The sequence below is a fragment of the Hakea prostrata genome, chromosome 3 (assembly GCF_041222555.1).
Source record: "Hakea prostrata isolate BN-2017 chromosome 3, UWA_Hpros_2, whole genome shotgun sequence".
NCBI classification, from domain to species: Eukaryota; Viridiplantae; Streptophyta; class Magnoliopsida; order Proteales; family Proteaceae; genus Hakea; species Hakea prostrata.
In genome coordinates, this window is record NC_142602.1 from 7,297,465 (window position 1) to 7,320,255 (window position 22,791).

General features: G+C 37.2%; 2 protein-coding genes and 1 long non-coding RNA gene across 4 annotated transcripts; 1 reads left to right on the plus strand and 2 right to left on the minus strand.

The window, feature by feature from the left end:
* Positions 1-143: 143 nt before the first annotated feature.
* On the minus strand, positions 144-6,649 carry LOC149020479 (zinc transporter-like protein). 2 transcript variants are annotated; one of them, XR_016172200.1, is made up of 2 exons: positions 3,152-6,649; positions 144-620 (listed from the first exon to the last, which is right to left on the minus strand). XR_016172200.1 is itself a non-coding variant. In XM_089148629.1 (1 exon), exon 1 carries the CDS (start codon positions 6,495-6,497, stop codon positions 3,561-3,563), a length of 2,937 nt encoding a protein of 978 aa, XP_089004755.1. In that variant the 5' UTR covers positions 6,498-6,649; the 3' UTR covers positions 2,979-3,560. The 2 variants fall into 2 exon arrangements, 1 of the variants encoding a protein (XP_089004755.1); XM_089148629.1 differs by lacking the exon at positions 144-620 and having other exon boundaries at positions 2,979-6,649.
* A 3,100-nt stretch (positions 6,650-9,749) lies between these two features.
* LOC149020480 (protein NRT1/ PTR FAMILY 5.9-like) lies at positions 9,750-13,489 on the plus strand. The gene is made up of 4 exons (XM_089146929.1): positions 9,750-10,389; positions 10,612-10,829; positions 11,760-12,268; positions 12,446-13,489. The coding sequence occupies exons 1-4, from the start codon at positions 10,335-10,337 to the stop codon at positions 13,248-13,250; spliced, it is 1,587 nt and encodes a 528-aa protein (XP_089003055.1). The 5' UTR covers positions 9,750-10,334; the 3' UTR covers positions 13,251-13,489.
* A 5,989-nt stretch (positions 13,490-19,478) lies between these two features.
* Positions 19,479-22,790, minus strand: LOC149020481 (uncharacterized). Its single transcript, XR_016172201.1, has 3 exons — positions 20,524-22,790; positions 20,228-20,415; positions 19,479-19,590 (listed from the first exon to the last, which is right to left on the minus strand). It is a non-coding gene; the product is annotated as an uncharacterized LOC149020481 (long non-coding RNA).
* Position 22,791: the final 1 nt, after the last annotated feature.

Here is a 22,791-nt window from a genome sequence, read left to right on the forward strand (position 1 = left end):
AAAAATAATAGTGTGATTTCTTTGAAGTATAGGATGAGAAAAACTAAGAAACTTATTTGCTCATTTTCACCCTTTAATGAATCAAGTAAAATAATATTTTAAAATTTAATTGAAAATAATACACTTGTTTTGCCTTCTTTGTACATTTCAATTTATTGGCAAAAAAATTTTTGGTAAACAAATGATAGAGATGTCGGTGGTTTAGTTGATGTCTTTGGGTAAATTGATAGGTAGTTATAAGGGTGTAAATGGATATGATAGTGATAATACCACTATTCGCATTTAGTCAAATAGTTATTTTCTTAAGTAGATTCCTCTAAATTGGTATAAATATAAATTGATTACAAGTTTTCGACTATTTGTTGACGTCTTTGTCATTTTATTTGTGAAGGCTAGGTTTGAAATTTAAGGATTTAGCAACTTTGATAGTAAGTTAATATCCAACTCAAATTGGTGATTTTTTAGATTTTTTTTTACAGTTATTATCCAACTTTTTTTATACAGTTATTTGACTTGGCGATTTTCCAAGCTCTACCTTGTGTTGCTCTCCTCCAAAAGGGATGTTGTAGTTGAAAACTATCATTCCCGCGAGATGCAAGTATTCAAGTACCTAACTCTCTCTGTTGAAATTCATGGACAAAACAGAGCAAAAAATTCAAATTTTCTGATTCTTATCAAGTCTCCTGAAACACAAGAGCAGAAGTAGATTTAATTAGAAAATACAAGTTATCACTTGATTATCACCAAGTTAAACAAAATAGTTAACACCATTTACATCATGGTGGTTAAGTTGTCAACTCTAAACCTGGTGCTACTTGCTAGTAATCTCCTATAGAAACTCCAAAGTAAATGAAACTGTCCATACAGACTCCATGGACTCAATCACTACATCTACAAGAAACAGAAGAAGAATGGATTATTAGAATCCAATGAGATAAGATTGCTTCCTCTAGGATTTCTTACTGTTGCAAACGGATTCATCATCGCTTGATTCACAGAATACACCACAAGAATCCATTTCCTGACTTACCTGACTTTGTGAGCTGTTCACAGGGTTAGCAGCATTAGATGCTTCACGAGGTAACTTGGGAAGATAAACAGCCCTAAACCATCCATGCATAAAGTAAAGAGGAGCTTATCGGAGGAATGCAGAAGCAAATCAAGAAAAAACGGTTATAGGCCTCAAACACCTCGTGCACTTGAGGAGGGGCGAGATGTGGGAGACACAAGCTTTCTCTTTTTGGAAACCTGGTCCCAAGTCCCAGCGATCTAAGCAGGTCTCGTCAAATGAGACGCTTCACCACCACCAACAAAAGCATAACCAATTGGATAAAAGTAATGGTGATAAATCACCACGTTTCTTGCATTAGCAATATATGCCCAATGCAAACTAGTAGCATATCTAAAGTCAAACCTTCGACTAGTTAATTCTAAATAATCGAACTCTAAAAATGCTAATCTCCAGGTTAGGGCAAAACAAAATAGAGATTTGAGAGTCAGGCAAATGGAGGGGTTTCATTTTTAAATTAGTAAACTATTAAACCCTTTTACATTCTATCTTGATTATGTGGCATAATCTAGACCATTGGTTGCATGCTGCAGCGGCTGCTACACATAAAACTCCAGGATCAAAATGAAACTCATGAGGGCATGAAGAAACCCACCAGAAAATCAGCAGCAAAGTTGCTTTCACTGAAAGTTGTGTATAAACATAGTCATGAAAAATGGCGCCTCAATAGATTCACAGCCTCTACCATTTCCTTTGCACCAAGTTGTGCAATCCCTGTATCAAGACAGCTTCTCTGGAATCCAATCAGACCTGAATACTAATTATTCAGTTGCAACAAGGATCATATCATCATAAAACAGCCATCGAGGTTATTTGGGCCCTGCGATGCAGGGCAATGAGGGAGCCTCTTAGGTTTGCTTTTGGTAAGTACCCTAATATGGGTTATCAATCCAGAGGAGCTAATCCTTTACTTTGACTAAGATGTTCCAAATAAAAACAGAAAACCAAAATTCGGGAATGACTGCAGAGGCTTGGGGAAGGATAAAAGTCTACCTAGGCAGGTGGAATTGATCTGTTGCATAGTTTGTGCAACTCCTGCACCTAAGCTCATCAATGAAAGGTTCCTTTACCGAACTCTGGATATGGGAGGGTGGGATGAACGTTTTATCATGGACGAGATCAGGCAAGACAAACAAAAGCAGGCTACAGTGGCCAGTGAAAAAGTGAATCATCCATAAGATGCCAATATTTCCAAGGATATAGTATACAGTATTATGATAAGTAAAGTATTAACTCTCTTACAATTACAAACAATCCAAATTAGTTTTTCATATCCTTGATCGAGTTTCTAGCAGCCTATCTTTCTTCTCATTCTTTACTAAGTTAGTCAGTTAAATCTGCTGCTAATTATTTGTCATTAATATCTATAGTTCATGTTTATTTCATCAAGCAAGATTGTCAGTCTAAGAGCAAGATGAATTGATAGGTACCGATGATTTATAAAACTAATTGATCATATCACAATTGTGGTTTGAGTATTTTTTATATGCTTGTAACAGCTAACATCTGAAATGACAAAGCTAAGCAGAGAATTGTCTACCCTACTGCTCCATTCAGCTCTTGCCAGGTTGAGAAAAAAAAAATTGCAACTATTAAAATCAGCTAATTCACCACATACACTTAACGGACAGATTCAATCTCAGTTCAAAGGGTAAGAGGCTAAGCTCATCTTGCTGTCATGGTCCCATTCAGAGCAACCAAAGATATAAAAGACCAAAGCAAAATATGTTCTAGACATACTGTTATGGCCTATGGGGTTGAAAAACAAGATTTTGTACTAGAATTTCTTAATACAACACTTTTTCTTCCAATACCTTATATTGCTGAATTCAAAAATTAATTAAAAATGACAATTGGCAGGAAGAAGAAGTATGTACAGAAATCAAAATTTGAGTAATGAGGATATCAATTTATAAATCTCTTAGGTAACATTATGTAGTCTGAATAATAAAGAAACCAGCAATGTCACTATTTGGCAAAAATGAACGCACATCTAGTTGTTTGCTGTCTACTTAGTGAGATAAATAGTTGACCTGCAAATCCAATTTAACTATTAAAAGTACAAGGATGAGGGGCACGTACATTTAAGTGTGCCTGTTATATGTTCCTTTACAAGTCTCCAGCTTCCGGAAGCAAAGCATTGTGCAGGAAGAAGCCAACTACTTGGTCTCATGAAGCTTGATATAACTCCATAGTATCAGTTATGATGTTTAGTAATTGACACAACTCAACTTGTTGCACTAAGATGACATCTTCTTGAAGGGGTTGCCTCAAGGAAAGACAATGATGAAGAGAAGAAAGCAAGGCAGAGTTAATTCTGAGAAAATCCACCCCTCCAAAATTTCCATCATGACATCAGTTCCAAAGATTGATCAACACCATCCCTTTCCAAAGCACCAGTTGCTTCAAAAATTCAACTGTCATTTGGGATGACCGACGGGGGTATATAACATGGATGAGTGTTTCCAAAATTTGACCCATAGTTCTCAGTCTAGTCTCCCTTAACACATTCAACCTGAATTGTTAAATCCTTGACTCCAGCATCATTCAATATGCGAGCCACCTGTGCCTTTGTAGAAGCCTTGTCAGTTCCTGTCGAGACGTGAAGATGTAAAGTACCCACAACATCTGTGTTTGTGAAGCTCCAAACATGAAGATTCTGAACACCATAGACCCCCTTTATCCTCATAACATCACCCAGAGCAATCTTCAGATCCTTTTCATGTGCTCTTGGGATTCGTTGTAGCAAAATTTCAGCAGAGTTTCTCAGCAGTGGGATTACGGAAGCTATGATCAACACTGAAATAAATATTGAACAAGCAGGATCTGCAATAAGCCATCCCTTGTACTTGATTAGTAAGGTTGATATTACAACACCAACACTCCCCAATGTGTCTGCTAGAACATGCAAGAAGATCCCTTCCATGTTGTGGTCCATGTGGTGAGCATGTGAGTGTGGTTCTTGAGGCAGTTTTGTTTCAGATGACAATTCCTTTGACAAAGGCCCAGCACTTACTGACACAGAATGACTATGAAAATCTGATTTATGAGCAGGTGCATGAGAAGACCTCGACTGATCACCCTGTCTGACACTATCATTGTGCAACAGTGGGACTGCAGTCAGTTGATCATCTTGTAGTTGAATCTCAAAGCTTCTTGAATGGTCCACATGATGATGGTCATCATAACCAGGTTTGTAAGCATCATCATGACAATTATGTTGATGACTGTGGTGTTGATGATCATGACCACCGTCCCTGCAGATATTACTCTTCCCACTTGAGCTTCCAATATGGTCATGGTGTCTATGAAGGTCATCCAATGCACACAATTTTTCATGAGATTCATGAGAGACCGAGGTACACTTGTGATGTTCACCACGGAGTTCAAGATCATGCTTGGGGAGGTCATGCGGATGACAATGATGATCATGATGGTTGTGGGAATGTAAACCTATGCGGTCATGCGAATGATGATGATGGTTGTGAGAATGTGAATCTGAGCACAGTGAATGATTATGATCGTCTGATACATGAGCAAGATGGTCCACATGATGATGCTCAGTGGGATCATCCAATGCAGCTGATTTCTCTTGTGAGTCATGGGAGACTGACATACAAGTGTGATGCTCAAGATGATGCTTATGATCAAACTCAGTATGGTCATGTGAATGATGGTGGTGGTGATCGTTGTGGGAGTGTGAATGTGAACATGATCCAGCACCACCATGGGCATGATGATGCTCGTCATGGAAGAAGATCAAACCCACCACATTCACCACAAACCCTCCAACCGAAACAGTTAACAGGCTATTAGTTGAAATCTCTTGAGGATCCAGAATTCTCTCAAGTGACTCCAGCACTATAAGTGCTCCTACTAGAACCAGGAACACTGCATTAACATATCCCGAAAGAACTTCAAATCTTCCACGACCAAAATTGAACTGATTGTTTGCAGGCAACCGTGAGATATACGAAGCATAGAGACCAATTGCAAGAGCAGCACAATCAAATAACATGTGACAGGCGTCAGATATCAATCCTAGGCTGTTGCTCATGAACCCAGCAACAAATTCAACAACCATGTAGGCTGTGTTTATTAAAAGGAAAAGTGCAATCTTACGGGACTTCCTCTCACTTAAAACGTGGTGAATGGGCTTCATGATCATTGACCAAAACGATTCCGAAGAATCTGAACCTAGTTCAGGATAGTTTAAAGAATCAGGATCCAGTTCCTTGACAGATATCCAGAGCAAGAAACCACAGAACACTAACCCCCAAAGTGACAGCTCAGGGAAGTAGAAAAGCTCCAGAACGATGGTGCAGAAAAATGTCACCAGAAATTCCCTCCGAAAATTTAATGAAGTAGCAAACTTGTCTTCAGCATAATTCTCACTAAAAAGAACAGCAAAGACAACAGTATTCCCCAGAGGCCAAGCATAGTTTCCAATAGAAACATCATTACCCTCTTCTTCCAACATGAGAAAGCTAATGACAGCAGGGAAGAAGAGAATAACAGTAGTAAGAAACAGCGAGATCAGCCGAACCCGTTTTCGACCCAACTGCCTAATCGACACCCAGTTCGTAGAAACCCTCTCGTAGGACCCCAAAAACCCAGAAAGAAATGGGAGCAACATCGGCCAAATCCTAACACAATTTCCACCGGGAAACAGAGATAAACCCCCATTACCAACATTAATGGAAGACAATGGGAAGCATTCAATCCGATCCCAACTAATCGACAGAAGAAACAACCCAACAAAGAGGGCGGAGAATCCACGAACCTTGGAGGCACGATTTCGATCACGTTCACCAGCATTCAGATCACGACCCTCGGCAAGAAACCTCGCGGCAACAATCCCAGACAATTCAGCCAAAATGGTCGCCGCAGTACCACAGTATCGAAGGGCTTGGAATCGCAGGAGGAAGACAACGCCGAGAAGGGTAGATTTCGCTAAAAGTACACGAAGCTGAGATTGGGGAATTGAGAAGAGTTGTTGGTTGAGTTGTCGAAAATGATCTTTGGAAGAAGAGGAGAAGATAGAGAACACAAAGGTGAGAAGAAAAGAGAGGAGAGAAACGAGGAAGGTGAAAGGGAAGAGAGAGAAAGAAGGGGAAGAGCGCAGAAAGGGGAGAAGAGAATACAGAGAGCGAAGCGAGAAGAGGAGAAGGAAGAGAGACCCAAACGAAAATGGGTTGTTGGTTTGTCTGCTGTTCAAGGAAGGGAGAGAAGAAAGACGATGCTTGGAAGGGGTTGGTGTAGGCGTTGATGCAGTGTAAGAAGGATACACAGGATAAGGCCTCGATGCGGTGGACGACGACGGCGTAGGGGTGCGTGGAGGGAGCGAGAGACGCTGAGGTCGCAATAAATGGTGATGGTGTTGATGGCGGTGATGGTGCTGGTGTTCTTGATGATTGTGATCAGACATGGCGAACAGTTCTGCAAATCTTGTCTTCTGAATCGGAGAAGAGAAGAAATGCTGTCCGTAAAGGCAGCAGTAAAGAGAGACACGACCTCAGCAGTCCACCCTACGCCGATCCAAATTCCACAGAGACTCGAGATTTCTTCTCTCGCTTTCTTTCTTTTTTTATTTGTCTTTAAATTTAAAATTTTCCGTTCATGATTTCTTTTTAACAAAGACGCTGAAAAAGTCTACCTGTCCAGTGTCCACTCCCATTACGAGAAAAACCAATGCGTTTGGTTGTAATAGAAATCAAAAGAAAATTTTAATGGGTTTAAAATTAATTTTTATATTTAGGGAAAGGAATATTATATATATTATTTACAAGAGAAAAACCCACAACATCCTCGCATAGAGTAACCCTGCTTTAGTGAGAGAAATCAAATCTCCTGGCGTTTGTTTGCTGGAATAAAAAGTGGGGTGGTAAAATTCATTAAAAAAATTTAGATTTTTTATTTTTTCCTTAAATTTTAAAATGGTAGATTGTTTGGTTGCTTGGGGTGGGAAAATAAGAGACAAGATGTCTCATGTGACAACTCAATTTTTCCACCCAAGCCATTTTAAAACTCCACATATTTGGTGGGACTTTGTGAAAAAGTTAGAAAAAGTAAAAAATGAGATCCATCATTATTACTTTTCCACAAAACCCTTTTATTTCATTTCCTTCTCTCTCACCCCCATTACACATGTGACTTACATATTTTTTTTCCCACCCCACATCTGCAAACAAATGCACAGCAGTTAACAATTATGTGGATCCCACAAAGGAAAATTTTAGCAATTATGTTTTGATTTTTATTATATAAGTAAATCTTTTGCTATATGAGGAGAGTCAGGTGACCATCACCATTTTTTTTTGTAGATCCTAGTTTGAATCACTTTCCCATCAAATAGTAGTATTCATTCTTTAACATACAACATGAATGGGATTTATGTAAGACCCACTAATAAGCCCATAAGGGACTTACTAGAAGTCACACTTCTAAATTATTTTATCAGTATTTAAATGTGTAATTCACCCTTATTGTGTAGTGAATAAGCATAAGAGAACATATGCACTCACCTCCAGGAGAGGTGATTCAGGCTCATCTTAGAGGCATTCACAGTATCTTATTGCCCTTAATAATATTTAATATATACCATATTTTTCAAGTTAAAAGATAGAAATTATTGTATGTAATTAAATAGTTTATTATAGATTAAATTTTCCCCCATTTTAGCAAGATAACATTTTTGAATTCTTTTTAGTAGAAGAATATTTTGGAATTAATGAGATAATTATTTTGGTAGTAAATGGTACAACCATTACATGACTCTTTTTTTTTCAGTTCAATTTCAACATTATCAGATTCATCACCTTCCTCTTGCACAAGTTCATCTTTTTCTGAAAGAGTTCACCATGTTTTTTTAGTGCTAATTAGATTACTTTTTTTCGATAGGTAACGAGTTGAAAAATGCACTAAATTTACATCGAGCATAGACATAATAGTCAACAACAAATTACTATATGGCATTTTACATACAATTTTGATACGATAAACAAGTAATCCATGGTCATCTTTCTTTCATCCATGAAAAATAAAAAATTTAGATAATGTTTAATTTGTTTATCATAAAATTGTCCATAATTCTATCAAATCATTTCTTTGACACAAATGTAGGAATATTTCATTTTTATCATAAAATGTTCTATCAAAACATATCCACTAATGGATTTAGGAGATCTGATTCTTATTGTAAAACCATACCATACTAAGATATATCCAGTTCATTATAATGTTAGAATTTAAAAGAGATAAATTATTTGGGAACTTATCTTTAATGAAAAGATATGTGGTCTATCATAAATACGAGTTTCCTTTTTTCTTCTTTTTTTTTTTCTTATGAATTTGGGGTCTATTCAGACCAGTTTATGCACACCTTGCATGCATCTACAATATAGTTTTTATATATAATACCGGCGTCCTTAGCTCCAAGGATAAACTATAAGGCATTGTCTCTTGCCAATTAAGCCAACCCATTAAGGTTATAAATACAAAATTTCTCCCCCTCTACTGTATACTTATTCTCATTGCCATCAAGTGAGGTCCTCTACTTGTTCTACGTTATTAGTTCTTTAGGCTCAAGCTCAAGCTTACAATTCTTCAACGGCAATGAATGGTAATTTCATTGAATCCTTTCTTATGTCAGTAACTTTTGGATGCATCCAAGACCCCTTTTTTTTTTTTTTTTTTGTTGGTAAAGACGACTAGAATTCATTAAATAGAAGACCCAGATACGCACCTGATCTTGCTAGAGAAATAGGGATCAGAATTTGATTGCTTAATTATGTCGAATGCATGCTTGATCTCGGTTGAGAAATAGGGATTGGAATTTGGCCACTTAGTTCTACCGATTAGAAACAGAGCCCTAAGCCCTACTTGCAAGGGAATCTATCATTGAATTAGCAATCCTTAGAACATGGTGAAAATTACTCTAGGAACCCTAGAAATCAAACTAATAGTAAGGTGTATGATATCCTGGATTATCGCTCCACTAAGAGTGGAGGTCGATTGTTTCATTTTGATATAAAAGACACAATTCAACTGTTATCAGACTCAACTTGTATATTGAAGACCCCTTTTCCTGATCATGGGTGTGTAACCTGTCCCTCTCTTACTGAATATATATTTTGAATATAATACATATATATATCATACTTTTCAATTTAAGAGATACAGATTAGTCTATGTAATTAAATAGTTTAATATAGATTAAATTTCCCCCATTTTAGCAAGATAATATTGAATATTTTGGATTCTGTTTTTTTGTTTGGTAGAAGAGTATATTGGAATTAAAGATATGGTAGAAAATGGTACAGTCATTTGAAGTGATGGGTAACAGGAGTTACCTTTTTTTCTCTTTTTTTCAGTTCAATTGGACTCAGGTGGTGGTAAAAACATAGGTATGAAACCCACTAGCCTTATGACTCAGCCATTATCAACTTAAAGAATTCCCTCAGTTGCCATGCCTTGTCATCTTCGTTACTGCAATCTGCAATAAGAAAAAAAAATTAATGTGGTGGCCAAATCACATCAATAAATGAAGGGGTTTGCTTAACAAATGTGCGTGTCAACTAGGATCTTTATTCATTAGTGAGGTATCCCACCTAGATAAAGCAAAGTTGAATTCCATCTCAGAAACCCACCTATGCATATACATCCATACCCAAGTGCTTACTCCATCTCAGCAAATCATCATAAAGAAAGGCAGATATTCTTAGTGAAGCTCTTCGATTCTGAAATGGCTAAGATTTTGAGCATTGGAATCAGAATTTGTCCAGTTGCGTGAACCATGCTCACAACATATTTCATTTCTACTGCTACTGTTACTGGTTGCTGCCTGCTGGTTCATACTTTAATTAGCTCATTAGCCATACTATTTCAGAATACTAAAGGTGCTGGTTGCAGGTCTCTGATTCCTTCCAATAAATGTTCCATCTGCCACATAATGGATATTGCATGTCGACATTCATGCTTTATAGCATTACTCTGACGACACTAGCAATATAAACTGAAAGCAATGTCGTTTTAACTCTGTTGAAGCTTGCTTTACAGATGATAATCTATGTGATAAATAACCAAAAAGAAACAAGAAAAATTTTTCTGTGACGGGGATATGTCTTGATTCCTTGATTGATTCCTATATAGTGTATGGTGCTGTGGTGTCCTCCTAAGAAGTTTGAGGGAGGAAAAAAACAAGGTCTTCTTGGTCCTGGCTTCCAGAGACCTTCCTCTTCAAAGTTGAAGTTCATTTGCTTCCAACATGGACACAGGGAGGAGTTCTAAAGGACTGGGGAAATCATGTATTCTCCTTATAGGTAACACACATATGCACTTCTGTCTTCTCTTTTTTTCTGCTCCTCTGTTCTTAGTAATAAGATAGATGGAAGGCTTGACTTTTCACTCGAGCATCAATACAAACCAAATGTCTCTACTCATCACCTCATACATGGGTTGGTCTTTGCTGCCCAAGTGGTGCAGTGAATGAGACGAAGCTGTTAAAGTTAAAGCAAACTAAGTTTGGTTGGTTGATGTTACAGTGATAGCTGGAGTGGAGAGGCTTGCATTCAAAGGTGTGGCTTCCAATCTCATTACTTATCTGACGGACGTTGTCGAAATGGGCAACTCCTCAGCAGCCAAAACTGTGAACAACTGGTGTGGAATTACGTCCATCCTCTCCCTCTTAGGAGCACTTGTTGCTGACTCTTACTGGGATCGCTATTCCACCATCATAGCTTCCTCTCTCCTTTATGTTGCGGTGAGTTTGTAACTCTCTCTCATCTTTTTTCTTTTTTCAATGAATTTTTAATTTGTTTTAAAAATGGAACTTATCTCAGCTGCTTAACACTTTGATGAAACAATCATTTAGCACAGGAGAGCCTAAAACATGGATAGAATTCAACAAACACTTGGTGGGGCTGAGTTGTGCCACTAGTCAATCTTCTTAAGCTCATAGGCATCCCTATGTTGCATACTGGTTCCAATAATTGTTGCACTCACTTAAGAGGCCGCCTTGGGACAAAAGAATGGAATAACTAGAACTCTCAAAACAGCCGCTGGAACAACTAGAACTCTCAAAACATTAAACAATAGGCTAAAATCAGAGAGAGAAACCAAAGAGCAAGAGAAAGGTAAACTAGCATTTAGAATAAAATGAAACATCCCAAGCTTTTTGGATTGGATGATACGCAATGGAGGATCATCAAAGCCAGCAAAATGTCTGGCAAGACAAGAATATAGGTAGCCATTTCTTCAAAAGAACTCTACCCTTATAGCTTCCCAAAATGGAATAGGAGCAACAACCTACACACTTTCAGTAGGAAATGTGAGACCAAAATTTCCCATTCTATTGCTTTACAGAGGCAACATCAGGGAGGTCAATGGCTGAAACTTTATGAGAGACAACAAAGAAAATAAAAGAGGAATTTGAACTTGTTTTTCAAATTTGATCCATATGGATCATTATGATCATGTCAGTGTTCGAAATCTACTTACAAAATTAACCAACATAGCTAGGAAGAACTCTAGTAATTTTCTCATCTAGTTGGTGATTCTTAAACAGCCTCAAGCCTGCATTTACAGATTTAAGGGCTTAAATATTGAAATACTCAGTTTCCTGCTCCACACAGTTGCTGCTACAATGGTCATGGAAATAGAATGCTAACTTTCTTTTAGTCAATTCCTTAAGGGACTAGCAGCATTGACGTCAACAACACTGCTAAGGGCATGGCTGTCTCCTAGCAAAACCAGCTCCTCATTGTGTCTCTTTGGGTCACTCTATTTGATTTCAATAGGGCAAGGTGGATACAACCCTTGCTTGCAGGCCTTTGCAGCAGATCAACTTGAATGTGATGACGAACTACCTTGCACCAAAGATGACCAGAATACAAAGAAGAAAAGTTCATTTTTCCAGTGGTCATATTTCAGTATTTGTACAGGTAGCCTATTGGGTACTTCTCTAATGTCCTATATTCAAGATACTCTTGGTTGGGGATTGGGGTTTGCTATTCCTATGATAGCAATGGTGGCTTCTGTAGTATGTTTCTCTTGTGGGACTCGAACCTACATCCATGAGCAGCCCAAGGGTAAGAAGAAACCCATGGAAGACATGATTCGAGGCATCAAAGAAACTGTGTCAAAAATGATGAATGGCAGGATCACCTTGCCAAAGAAAGACTCCGACTGTGTTGAGCTCGAGTAAGTTATCTGTTTCTTCCTACTCTTCTTTAAATTATGCACTTTAGGCCTATAGTAGCCTACACAATTTTGACTCTGCCGAGAAGAGAAGTATAGTTACAGTGATCCATGGTAGTTAACTTCCAGATTTCAATTTGATAAAGGGAAAAACCTAATGCAAAATTTGCTTGTTTCCAGGCAACAGGGTAATCCACTTTGCACTCAAGATTCTGATAGCTCAAAAATTTTGGGTGAAGACTCCAACAGTGAGGTTGTTACATTTGACATGAAAAGGCTGCTGAGGCTCTTGCCTATATGGATCACACTTCTAATGTTTGCTGTTGTCTTCCAACAACCAGCAACCTTCTTCACTAAACAGGGAACAACCATGAAAAGGAGAATTGGAAGCAGCTTTGTTATCCCTCCCGCAACACTTCAGACTGCCATTACTATCTCAATAGTACTTCTAATGCCATTATATGACAAGATGATCATTCCCTTCATAAAGATTATCACTCGAACAGATAAAGGGATTACTGTGATGCAGAGGATGGGAATTGGGATGGTTCTCTCAATTGCTGCCATGGCAATAGCTGCAATTGTTGAAACAAAGAGATTGGCAATCAGTAAATCAGGGCTTATTGGATCACAGTCCTCAACAGTTCCAATGAGCATCTTCTGGCTGCTGCCTCAGTACATTCTCCTTGGCATCTCGGATGTCTTTACTGTTGTTGGAATGCAAGAGTTCTTTTATACCCAAGTGCCTAGTAGGATGAGAACCATGGGCATAGCTCTGTATCTTAGTGTTTTTGGGGTGGGGAGCTTTCTTAGTGCTATTCTAATCTCACTCATTGAGATTTTCACAAGTGCAAGTCGGCAAAGACAAAGCTGGTTCTCAGATGACCTCAGCCAAGCCCGACTAGATAACTACTACTGGCTTCTGGCACTGTTAAGCACTCTGAGCTTGATAGTGTTCCTATGTTTATGTAAACTTTACAAGTAAGAACTAGAACGCTTCTTCCTTTAGTAATTTGTAAATAAGCTTTCTTTAACTTTAACAATAGTCTGTTTATAAATAAGCCTTTTTCTTAGTTGGAAAAGATTGAGCCTGCTAATCAGGAGTTCACATGTCCTCACTTTTTTTTCTTTCTTGCACTCCAAATATAGCCCAAGGAACACCAAGAATGTTCACTATAACCTTAATAACAAGTCAAGAATTGCTTGGTGAGTATCTCCCAACTCTTAGATCTCATCTAGAGGTTCAAACCGGAAAACCCAAATACCTATATGTTCTATAACCCTAACATCAACTATTTGCAGAGACACTGACTAGTTGATTTTTTTTTCTTTTTTTTTTTTGTGGAAAACTCGACGCTAAAAATTCTAATATTTAATACTTAATCCAGACAGTAATATCTTTAAATTTAATCAAGTAAAGGAAAAAATAATGGCAATGACTGGACAGCATGAAGAACAAAACGAAAGAAAGAATAACAATTTTATTTGCAAATTGTAACAGATAAAACAGAAGAATAGAATAACCCACAAAAGGAGATCGCTTAGTTTAATAACATAAATAAAAATGAAAGAGTGTAATAGACTAACTGACAGTATGGAATCTCTATGAAACAAAGAAAATTGAAAAGAGAAGTTAAGGAACTCCGCCCAGGGTCATGGGGTTGTAGAAACTAGAATGCGTTCATATACAGGGGAGGTGATCGGAGACTCCCATGGCTTCTATAAAGCAAAGGTGCTCCAATTAGTTCTTCTGGCAATTGTCTTTAATCCAGTGGAAGCCAACAGAGGTTCCAGCCTTGATTTTCTTGAAGCCCGTTGCAGCGAAGGATTTGGTTTTCTCCAAGCCTACTCCGACCTTCTTCCCGTGCTTGGCGGCCATGCCTAATCCGTATTTACTAGTCTTCCTTGTCGGAGGAACTGGATCTGGACTGCTATAGTCCCATTGATGCGCCCATGATGTTCCAGACGAACTACTATTCTCCATTATGACAGTAAATGGAATTCACGCTGGCTGAAGTGATGAGGTCAGTGCTTCTGGTTTTAGGGTTCAAGATTCAAAGAGAAGAGAGAATTAAGGGACAGATCTCTTAGGTTTCGCTGAACTGAACAAACTAAACTCTTTTGAATTAGTAAATTAAGCGTGCTTAGCGATGCATTGGCATTTGGCAAGTCCGCCTTTTATAGTTCAAATTTCAGTTGAATAGTTCAAATTTCAGTTGCATGGGCTCAACAGATGCGCTAGGGAATCTTTGTTTCAGCGGCACAAGTGATTTGGTGGTAAAGCAAACCATGTTTTGGCCAGATGAGATTGAGTCTACATGGCATACATCCAATGGTGGGCACCACAGGTATTACCACGTATGCACCATTAAAGGAGACTCGCGGCTGGGCTACTTGCATGTGTACGGTCCTGACTAGTACCGCTAACCTGGTGGTGCCTGTGGTGTCTAGCATCAAATGGTCGTCATGAGGATTCTTGAAAGAAAATTGGGTTTAACCCCGAGGGATGGCTCAGAGTTTGAATCCTCTTCGGGCCATGGGGCCCTACCTATATTAATTATAAAATTACCTTGAGGATATAGTTGAGGTGCGCGTAAGCTGGCTCAGATGAACCTTCAGATAAAATAAATAAATAAATAAATAAAATAATTGGGTTTCTTACTTAAATTAGTCATTACATATATAGTGTTTTGAATAGCTGAGAGTTAATAGAATCTACATAGTATCCATCCAATATTGAGAACCACAGGCCCTACTATGTCAACCTCACTAGCATAGCCAGGGAGGATTGAACATTGGGGGAGCCGAATGTATGTGGGCCAATGTGGGACCCACTGTAGGTCCCATATCATAATATATTATTATATTTTAATGTGGAGTTTACATTAAAAATTAGGTAAATTAATAGAAAATTCGTGAGTGTGAGAGAGAGAGAAAGGAATAATTTGAGAAAGAGAGAGTGAATATCTGATGTGGAGAAGATTTAGGAAAATTTCAAAATTTGCTAACTACTTCAATATTTTATGAGACGTGTGAGAAAAAAAAAGAGAAAAAATAGGAATAAAAGAGGAGATTCATGAGAGAATAAATAGAAATGAAAATAGGAGAGAATATATAAGGAGAAATTCATGGATCGTGAGTTAGTTTTTAATTAGAATTTAACCTTTTATTCCTTAAAACTAGGGATTTAATGATAACCATTAGATAAAGATTATAAATGATATTTGTACCCATCATCTCTATCATAAATTTTTATTTTTAATTTTTGGAGGGGGCCAAATAATGGTATCTCACATTTAAAGATAGAGAGATAAGGAAAAAACAAAAATATTTATAATTTCAAAAAATCCAGGGGGCCATGGCCCCCTCCGGTCCCAACGTGGCTCAGCTACTGAGCATAGCAAAATCCATGCAATGTTTTGTTGGTTTTAAGCACAAAGGGGAAAGTCATGTCATCCTCTCTTCCGTCATCCTTAAATACTTTTTCCATCTTATGAACAACACAAAAAAAAAACACACTGTTCACAAGGATTCCACTTCCACTTCCAGATCTAATACTATAGGATTTGAATCCCTTAAAAAGTAAAGTTAGTCATACACTCATGTGAGTGTGAATGTATAATTATATGAACAAATAGATGGAGAGGATTCAAATTCTAAAAAGTGTAATTCACTGAGGAATGAAAGGCAGTGGATAGTGTTCTTGAAATTATCAAATTCCAATGATTTCAATGTCTCATTTTCTCTCATCAAGAAAAAAAAAGTCTCATTTTCAATTGGAACGATTTTAGTATAGTCAAAATTAGTTGGAAACGACTATTTGACAACTTAAATCATATGTATGCTGACGCTAAATACATACAATATGATAAACATATGAATGGTGTGAGTTACAGATAATTTTACGTCAAAACACTATTTAACTCATAAAAATTTAAGTTATGTAATCCATGTAAATATGGAATATGTCGTGATTGTCTGTAGACCAAATTTCCTACCTTTACCGGTATCAATTGATGATTTTTTTATCAAAAAATATTGGAATAATTACTATTGTCTTCATGTATTTGATTTTATTACTATTGTATCCCTTATATAAGTTGTACTTTTCAAAATTACTAATCGAACCTTTAATTTTGTCTACAATTATTATTGTCTCCCTACTGTCAAATTCCGTTAGTTTACTGATGATGTGGAATCTTTAATTTTCTAAACCTCAAAATACCCTTATATTTATCTCTTTACTTATTACCCTTTGTCAAGTTATAGTATACCTTCTTAATTACTGTGGAGAAAAAAATAACTATAATCCATTTTATTCTAAAAGAATATCACCAAATCAAAACTCAAATAGAAATCGAAGAGGAAGGAAAATCGAATTCAACTCAAATTGAAAACTGAATATCACCTAAAATATTTTCAAAATAAATGAAGTTTAGTGAATGTGGGAAACCAAATTGGATTTGAAGGGGAAACCAAATTGGATTTGAATTTTCCCTATTTCTTTAATTCAAAATGAATGAATTCAAAATAGATGAAGTTTAGGGAAGGTGGGAAACCAAATTGTATTTGGATTTTGCCCATTTCATTAATTCAAAATAAATGAAGTTTAGGATAAAATTACATTTAATCTAGTTTTTATAAAGAGCAAATTGCACTGACACCCAAAAATAAAGACTTTAAAACATTGACACTCCATTTTATGTTTTAAAAACACAGACACTCCATTCATTAAACACACTAGTACATTTTGTTAGTAAAACCATTAACCCACTATTTATTTTTCTGTAATTCCAAAAATACCCTTACCCTAACTATTCTCTCCTCACTCGGATTTCCTCTGTTTCACCTCCTGTAGCACCAGCAACTCTGTTTCACCTCCTGTAGCACCAGCAACGCAGCCGCCGCCTCCTCCATTAACGCGTCCTTCGTCCTCTTCGTCCTTTTTCAAGATTCAAGAAACTCCCGCCAAAACTCTCTGTTCTTCAACCATGGATGAAAAACTTCGTCTTCGATCGGTTCAGTCCGTCGGACTTCCAGATGGTGGGGTCCCACCCCAATCTATGAATCAGGCTGTCAACCCGCCGCCTCAGGCACAGTTTCAGACTGCCCAAGTTTCGACATCTCAACCCCTTGATCTTAGTGTGCTTGGAGTTAGAAACTGCTGATGCTGGAAAACTTCATGCACCTATTACTCAACCAGCAGCTGTTCACCCTGGACAGGTAACCAGTTTTGTCCTTGCCTCCAAATATTTCTTCCATAAATAATTAGAGAACACAAGGTTAAAATGAAATAGAAAAGGCCCAGTTGCATTATTCACCAGCGCATAACACAAGCCTTCCTCCTATAGTGCAAGATTCGATGGAGCCTGCAAGTTCACCAGCGCCGACTATTCAAGATTCGTCGACGCCATCAAGTTCCCCGGCACATATGCAAGATGTGACGACGCCTTCAATTTCACCTGTAACGGACATGCAAGATTGGATACAGCCGGCAAGTTTTCAATCGCCGACGATGCAGGGTTTCATATCTCCGTCAGGTTCATCGGCACCGAAAATGCAAGATTTGACAGCACCAGCAAGTTATCCGTCGCCAACGATGCATGGTTTTGGGTAGGACGAAGAGGACGAAGGAGGCGTTAGTAGAGGAGGCGGCGGCGGCGTTGCTGGTGGTACCGGCGATGAAGGTGCCAGTGAAGCAGAGGAGATCTGAGTGAGGAGAGAGAATAGATTGGATAAGGGCATTTTTGGAATTACAGACAAATGATCAGTGGTTAATGGTTTTACTAACATAATGGACTAGTGTGTTTAATGAATGGGGTGTCTAAGTTTTTAAAACATAAAGTGGGGTGCCAATGTTTTAAAACCTTCATTTTGGGGTGTCAGTGCAATTTGCTTTTTTATAATTGGGGTCGCATGGAGGGAGCTGGAAAGCTTCGCGTGTTTGGAATCAGCTTAAACAGTCTTTATTGAGACCAGCCCATGATTGGGCCATGGATTCACTTCAGTGAATCCCCATGGATGGGTCTTTTGATTTCTTAATTTTAATGAAGGGCAAATTAGAGATTACATATTCAAATTTAACGGCTACTTAACACCGTTATAAGGGAGGGGGCAACAGTAATTTCGTAAAGAATAAAGTTTTAATAGTAATAAAATCAAACTACCGGGGCAAACAATTATTATCCCAAAAATATTTAATGATTTTCGCTACTTCATCTCACAATCTAGTGTCCTATTGTGTGAAGATTCAATTTAAATACTTGATTTTATTGTGATATTGTATTTCCTTTTCATTCATATGAATATATTATATTTTCTTATAGTCTCTGATATTTTTACATCAAAGAAATATATTGTAATTTTTTATTTTTTTGCAAGAACTCTTTAGTGTACCAAAAGAAGAAATGCAAACACCATGATGTGATAGAGTTCTTAATTCAAGTTAACAACCAGAAACTAATAAATTAAAACCAAAATCGTTACATCTAGAGTGATAGCCACTGTGGAAGTCGTTTCTTTCTTTGGTTGGTTTAATATGGTGTGGAATGAACATATTAGAAGTTAGAATTGATGTGGAAGTTGCCCAGATCAGAGACAAGCTTCAAGCACATATCTCATCTGAAGTGGTCTGGCTAGAATCCATTCATTTTACCATCTGACACCATGGTGGGAAAAGCCTGAGAAGAAAATATGACAATTAATACTCAATAAATGAAGCCACCCTGAGCTTAATGTAGAGGTGAAGAGAACAATAAACTAACCTGCAACTATTGCCTTATGGGATCCAAATCATTGGGATTCATATCAGTTCAATCTGACCACTCTCCTATAAACCTGCAAGTGATCCTAACATCTTGAGCATGTTTCATATTACTGACCTAGAACTGAATTAGTAAACATAAAAAGGATGGGATACAGGACTTACTACCAAAATTTTCAAAACTTCAAACAAAATCTGAAAAAATGAAATGGTTTCATTTTGAAGCAAACATATAATGGATAAGAATCCCCAAGTTTGCCAAAAGAAATGCCTTCAAATTACTTTAAAAACACTTCAAATACTAAGCCAAAATTCAAATACATATTATATGTCCCAACCGTGGACTTTGTGATTCATTATGGTGCAAAGAACAGTACCCCAGCTCATAGTGACTTAAAGTTCCAACTGACTTCTGCTGGGAATTTCTATGGACAACCGTAGCCCCCGTGATGTCAAAAGAGCTACTTTCTTTTGTTCTAAGTTAAGATAAACTTGCAGACTTCTTTCTCTCCAGGAGACTCAAGATGCTACCGTCCCTGAATCCACACCAGCCTCACTTTCCCTGAAGATGAAACAAGACAATGCTGTGAATAAATTATCCCAAACAAAAACTAAGAATTCTAGAGGACTAAAAAACAGGGTAAGGATATGTGATAATAAAAGCCCCCACTATGATTACCATAAGCAGAATCCGGAAAAGGATAACAAGAAAGTTAAACCATGTATGGTAGGAACAATACTTTACACCCCAATGTTCTCCTAAAAATAGGAACTCGGAGCTAATTACTTAATCCATGTAGGACTTAAATCCGAATATTTGGGAGTACAATTGAATCATTGCAACACTAACCCGAGCCCATGGCCCATACAACTACAACCCAATGGATACTCAAATTAAGACTTAAACCAAACAGTCAACCACAGGTTCAGTTGGACACAAGAGACAAAAAAAGCATCCCATTTTCAAGTTCTATTAGCTACATCCAGGTAGAGACAGGGCAGGGTGTCAAAACTTAGTACAACATATATATCATATAGCAATAACTTGACCATGATGAACATCATCTATACACCAAACCAAAAAGTAAAGGAATGATATTATTAGAGTAGCACGTTGGAGCATATACTAACATTACAGAACAAAACACACAGCATCAAAATTGACCTCAATCCATGAAGAATTGGACTATAACACTCACCTTTTGCAAAATTGTACATCCATTCTTGACCTCAATCCTCGCTGAACTGTAGGTTCTAAAGGTGAGGTTGAACATCATCGGGTTCATTCTTTTATTACTAGAAAGCGGTTGTTTTATTACATAACTGGTACCATTTGCTTAATTTGCTTTTGTGAATACCACATCATCCAAGGGAACAATGTCAGCAGCTGCAAATGAAATATAAAATAAAAATATGAATGCCACTGATTGAAATAGCCCAGAAAAGATTCCAGAAACTTGGAAATAGGATATCTTCAAATTCGGAATTATAAAACCTTGCAATTTGAGTGCTCTATTTCTTCACATTGCTGGCTTGAATGAGCTTCCAAATCCATCAGAATCTGAAAATTTTCTATTTTGAAAGTGCATCCTGAGAATCACTTAGAAATCATTAGTGGCCCTCAAATATGTACCTGCAGATTTTTTCAAGGCCAGTAATTGCCTTTACCGAGGTGACAGGAAAAGGATATCAAGCTTCAGAATGTCCATTTACTTAATAATCAAAATCAAATCATTTCGGAGACAATATAATTACAGATATACATGCATCTGTGAATACACAACATCTATATCTTAACAAAATAAAAAAATGTCATTAATGGGTATATAGATTCAATACTCACTAAAAGAGTACAATTCTTGAAAGAATCAAACAATGATGACCAGAAATGTTTATTGAAAAAAGAACAAACAGAATGGTTACAGTTTGAAGCCAATACATGCAGGATAAGTACTAGAAAAATAGGAACAGTGAATATACCCACCAACACTAAACTCTCTCATTTATTACGGTGTCAATAACACTGCCAAGAGCCCAGTTCCATCATAACCCTTCACCAAACATGAAATTACAGCCATTTCTTATCAAAAAGAATTATGACTACATAATTTGAATGGGGAGAAGGAATAAGCAGATACTTCTGCTCTATGATCTCTGTTAGCATTTATGTTCACAATCTTGACATCTTCAAATAAAAAAATTGCATGTGCAAGACTGCATATTCTCGTATGATCCATGGAAAAACCAAATCTTACCTGAACCAAATTCATAGGCTGGATGTTTTTAACTCCCTGAAATAAAGTAACACAAAACATTAATATTTGATGCACCTAAAAACAGATCCTGTCAGTAATTTTCCATTTAGCTTTAAACTGGGTAACAGGAGTATAATGGCAATCAGATGCTAAAATTAACAACCCAAGCCTTCTAGGATATGCTTTGTCCATTAGCTTTAACATTCTCACATTCTTATTCTTTAGGTAGGTCATTTATTACTTTTCCTGGTAGTGCACCACAGAAGGGAACCTTTTTTTATTTTTATGAAGAACTTTGTAATTTTTTGACACCTCATTTACTTACTCAATTAGAATGACGTTCACGTTCTAGAAGAAATATATATGAATTAGTGTATAAGCGATTGTTGCCACTGATCAAACTTTCACCCGACCAAGCAATTTTCTGGGATTCTTACCTGCCCTCTTCAGATGACCTTTAATCAGACTATTTCCAAACAATATGAGGTAATGGCAGTTTCATAAATTTTGTGTACTAAATGGAACAAGACTTATGACATGCTCTGATTCCAGGAGACTGTCCATTTCAAAGAGAGACATGCTAAGAAAGAAAGTGTGGAACATGAAGGTAAGATTGACAAGAAATAAGAGTAACAAAAACCAAATGTAATACAAGTGATATAATTAAGACTGGGGGAAAAAGTTAAGCATGCAGGCAGCACTGAAGATAATAAGATGGTTCAGGGCCTCAGGTTTACTTATTTCTGACAGAAAAATGGAGAAAGAATTTATCCCATGAGTTTAAGTCTTGAACCAAATCTGGCAGGAGTTGAAAGGAGATTATCATTTACTTTGAGAGTGGATACATGGAATGCAAATGGTGGAAGCAAAGGTCCCTTCCAGTACAATTCACTGGGAAATGCAGCCACAAGAAAAGTCAAAACCTTTAGACTCCATGGTCTTATCTACCAAAAAAAAAAAGGTGTAACCAGAGTAAGAGGCTACTGCCACTATGGGGTCTGGGCAGGATCATAATGTAGCCACCCAATAACAACATTATCTACCAAGCTGAATCAGAAATGGGTGTAAATCCCTCTTTTCAGAACAATTGTAGATAATGAAATTATGAAAGAAAAGAAACAGCTTAGCTCCTCTCATGTATGTTTTATTGAAGCAAGTGTAGACGTAAAAATTTATCAGAAAATATTTATAATTGTTTCTTTCAAGAAACAAAGTGTAGCTGCCCATGGCTTTATCATATGACCTGCGGAGGGATAAAAAATCTGGAGGTGCAAGCATTACTTCATCTGGTCTACCAACCGAAATAATCACACAGATAAGAATCACTAGATAGATTTGAGTTTACAAACTGCATTTATCACATAAAACAAATAGATTGTACTAAAACTACTTAAAAGTCAAAATTCAATTAGCGCATTGATAGAATATCTTTTCTTATCCTGATAGGGTACTCCAAACCCCTTTTTGAGATAATTTTTCTTATTCCCCAAAAGAAGAATTGCATACCT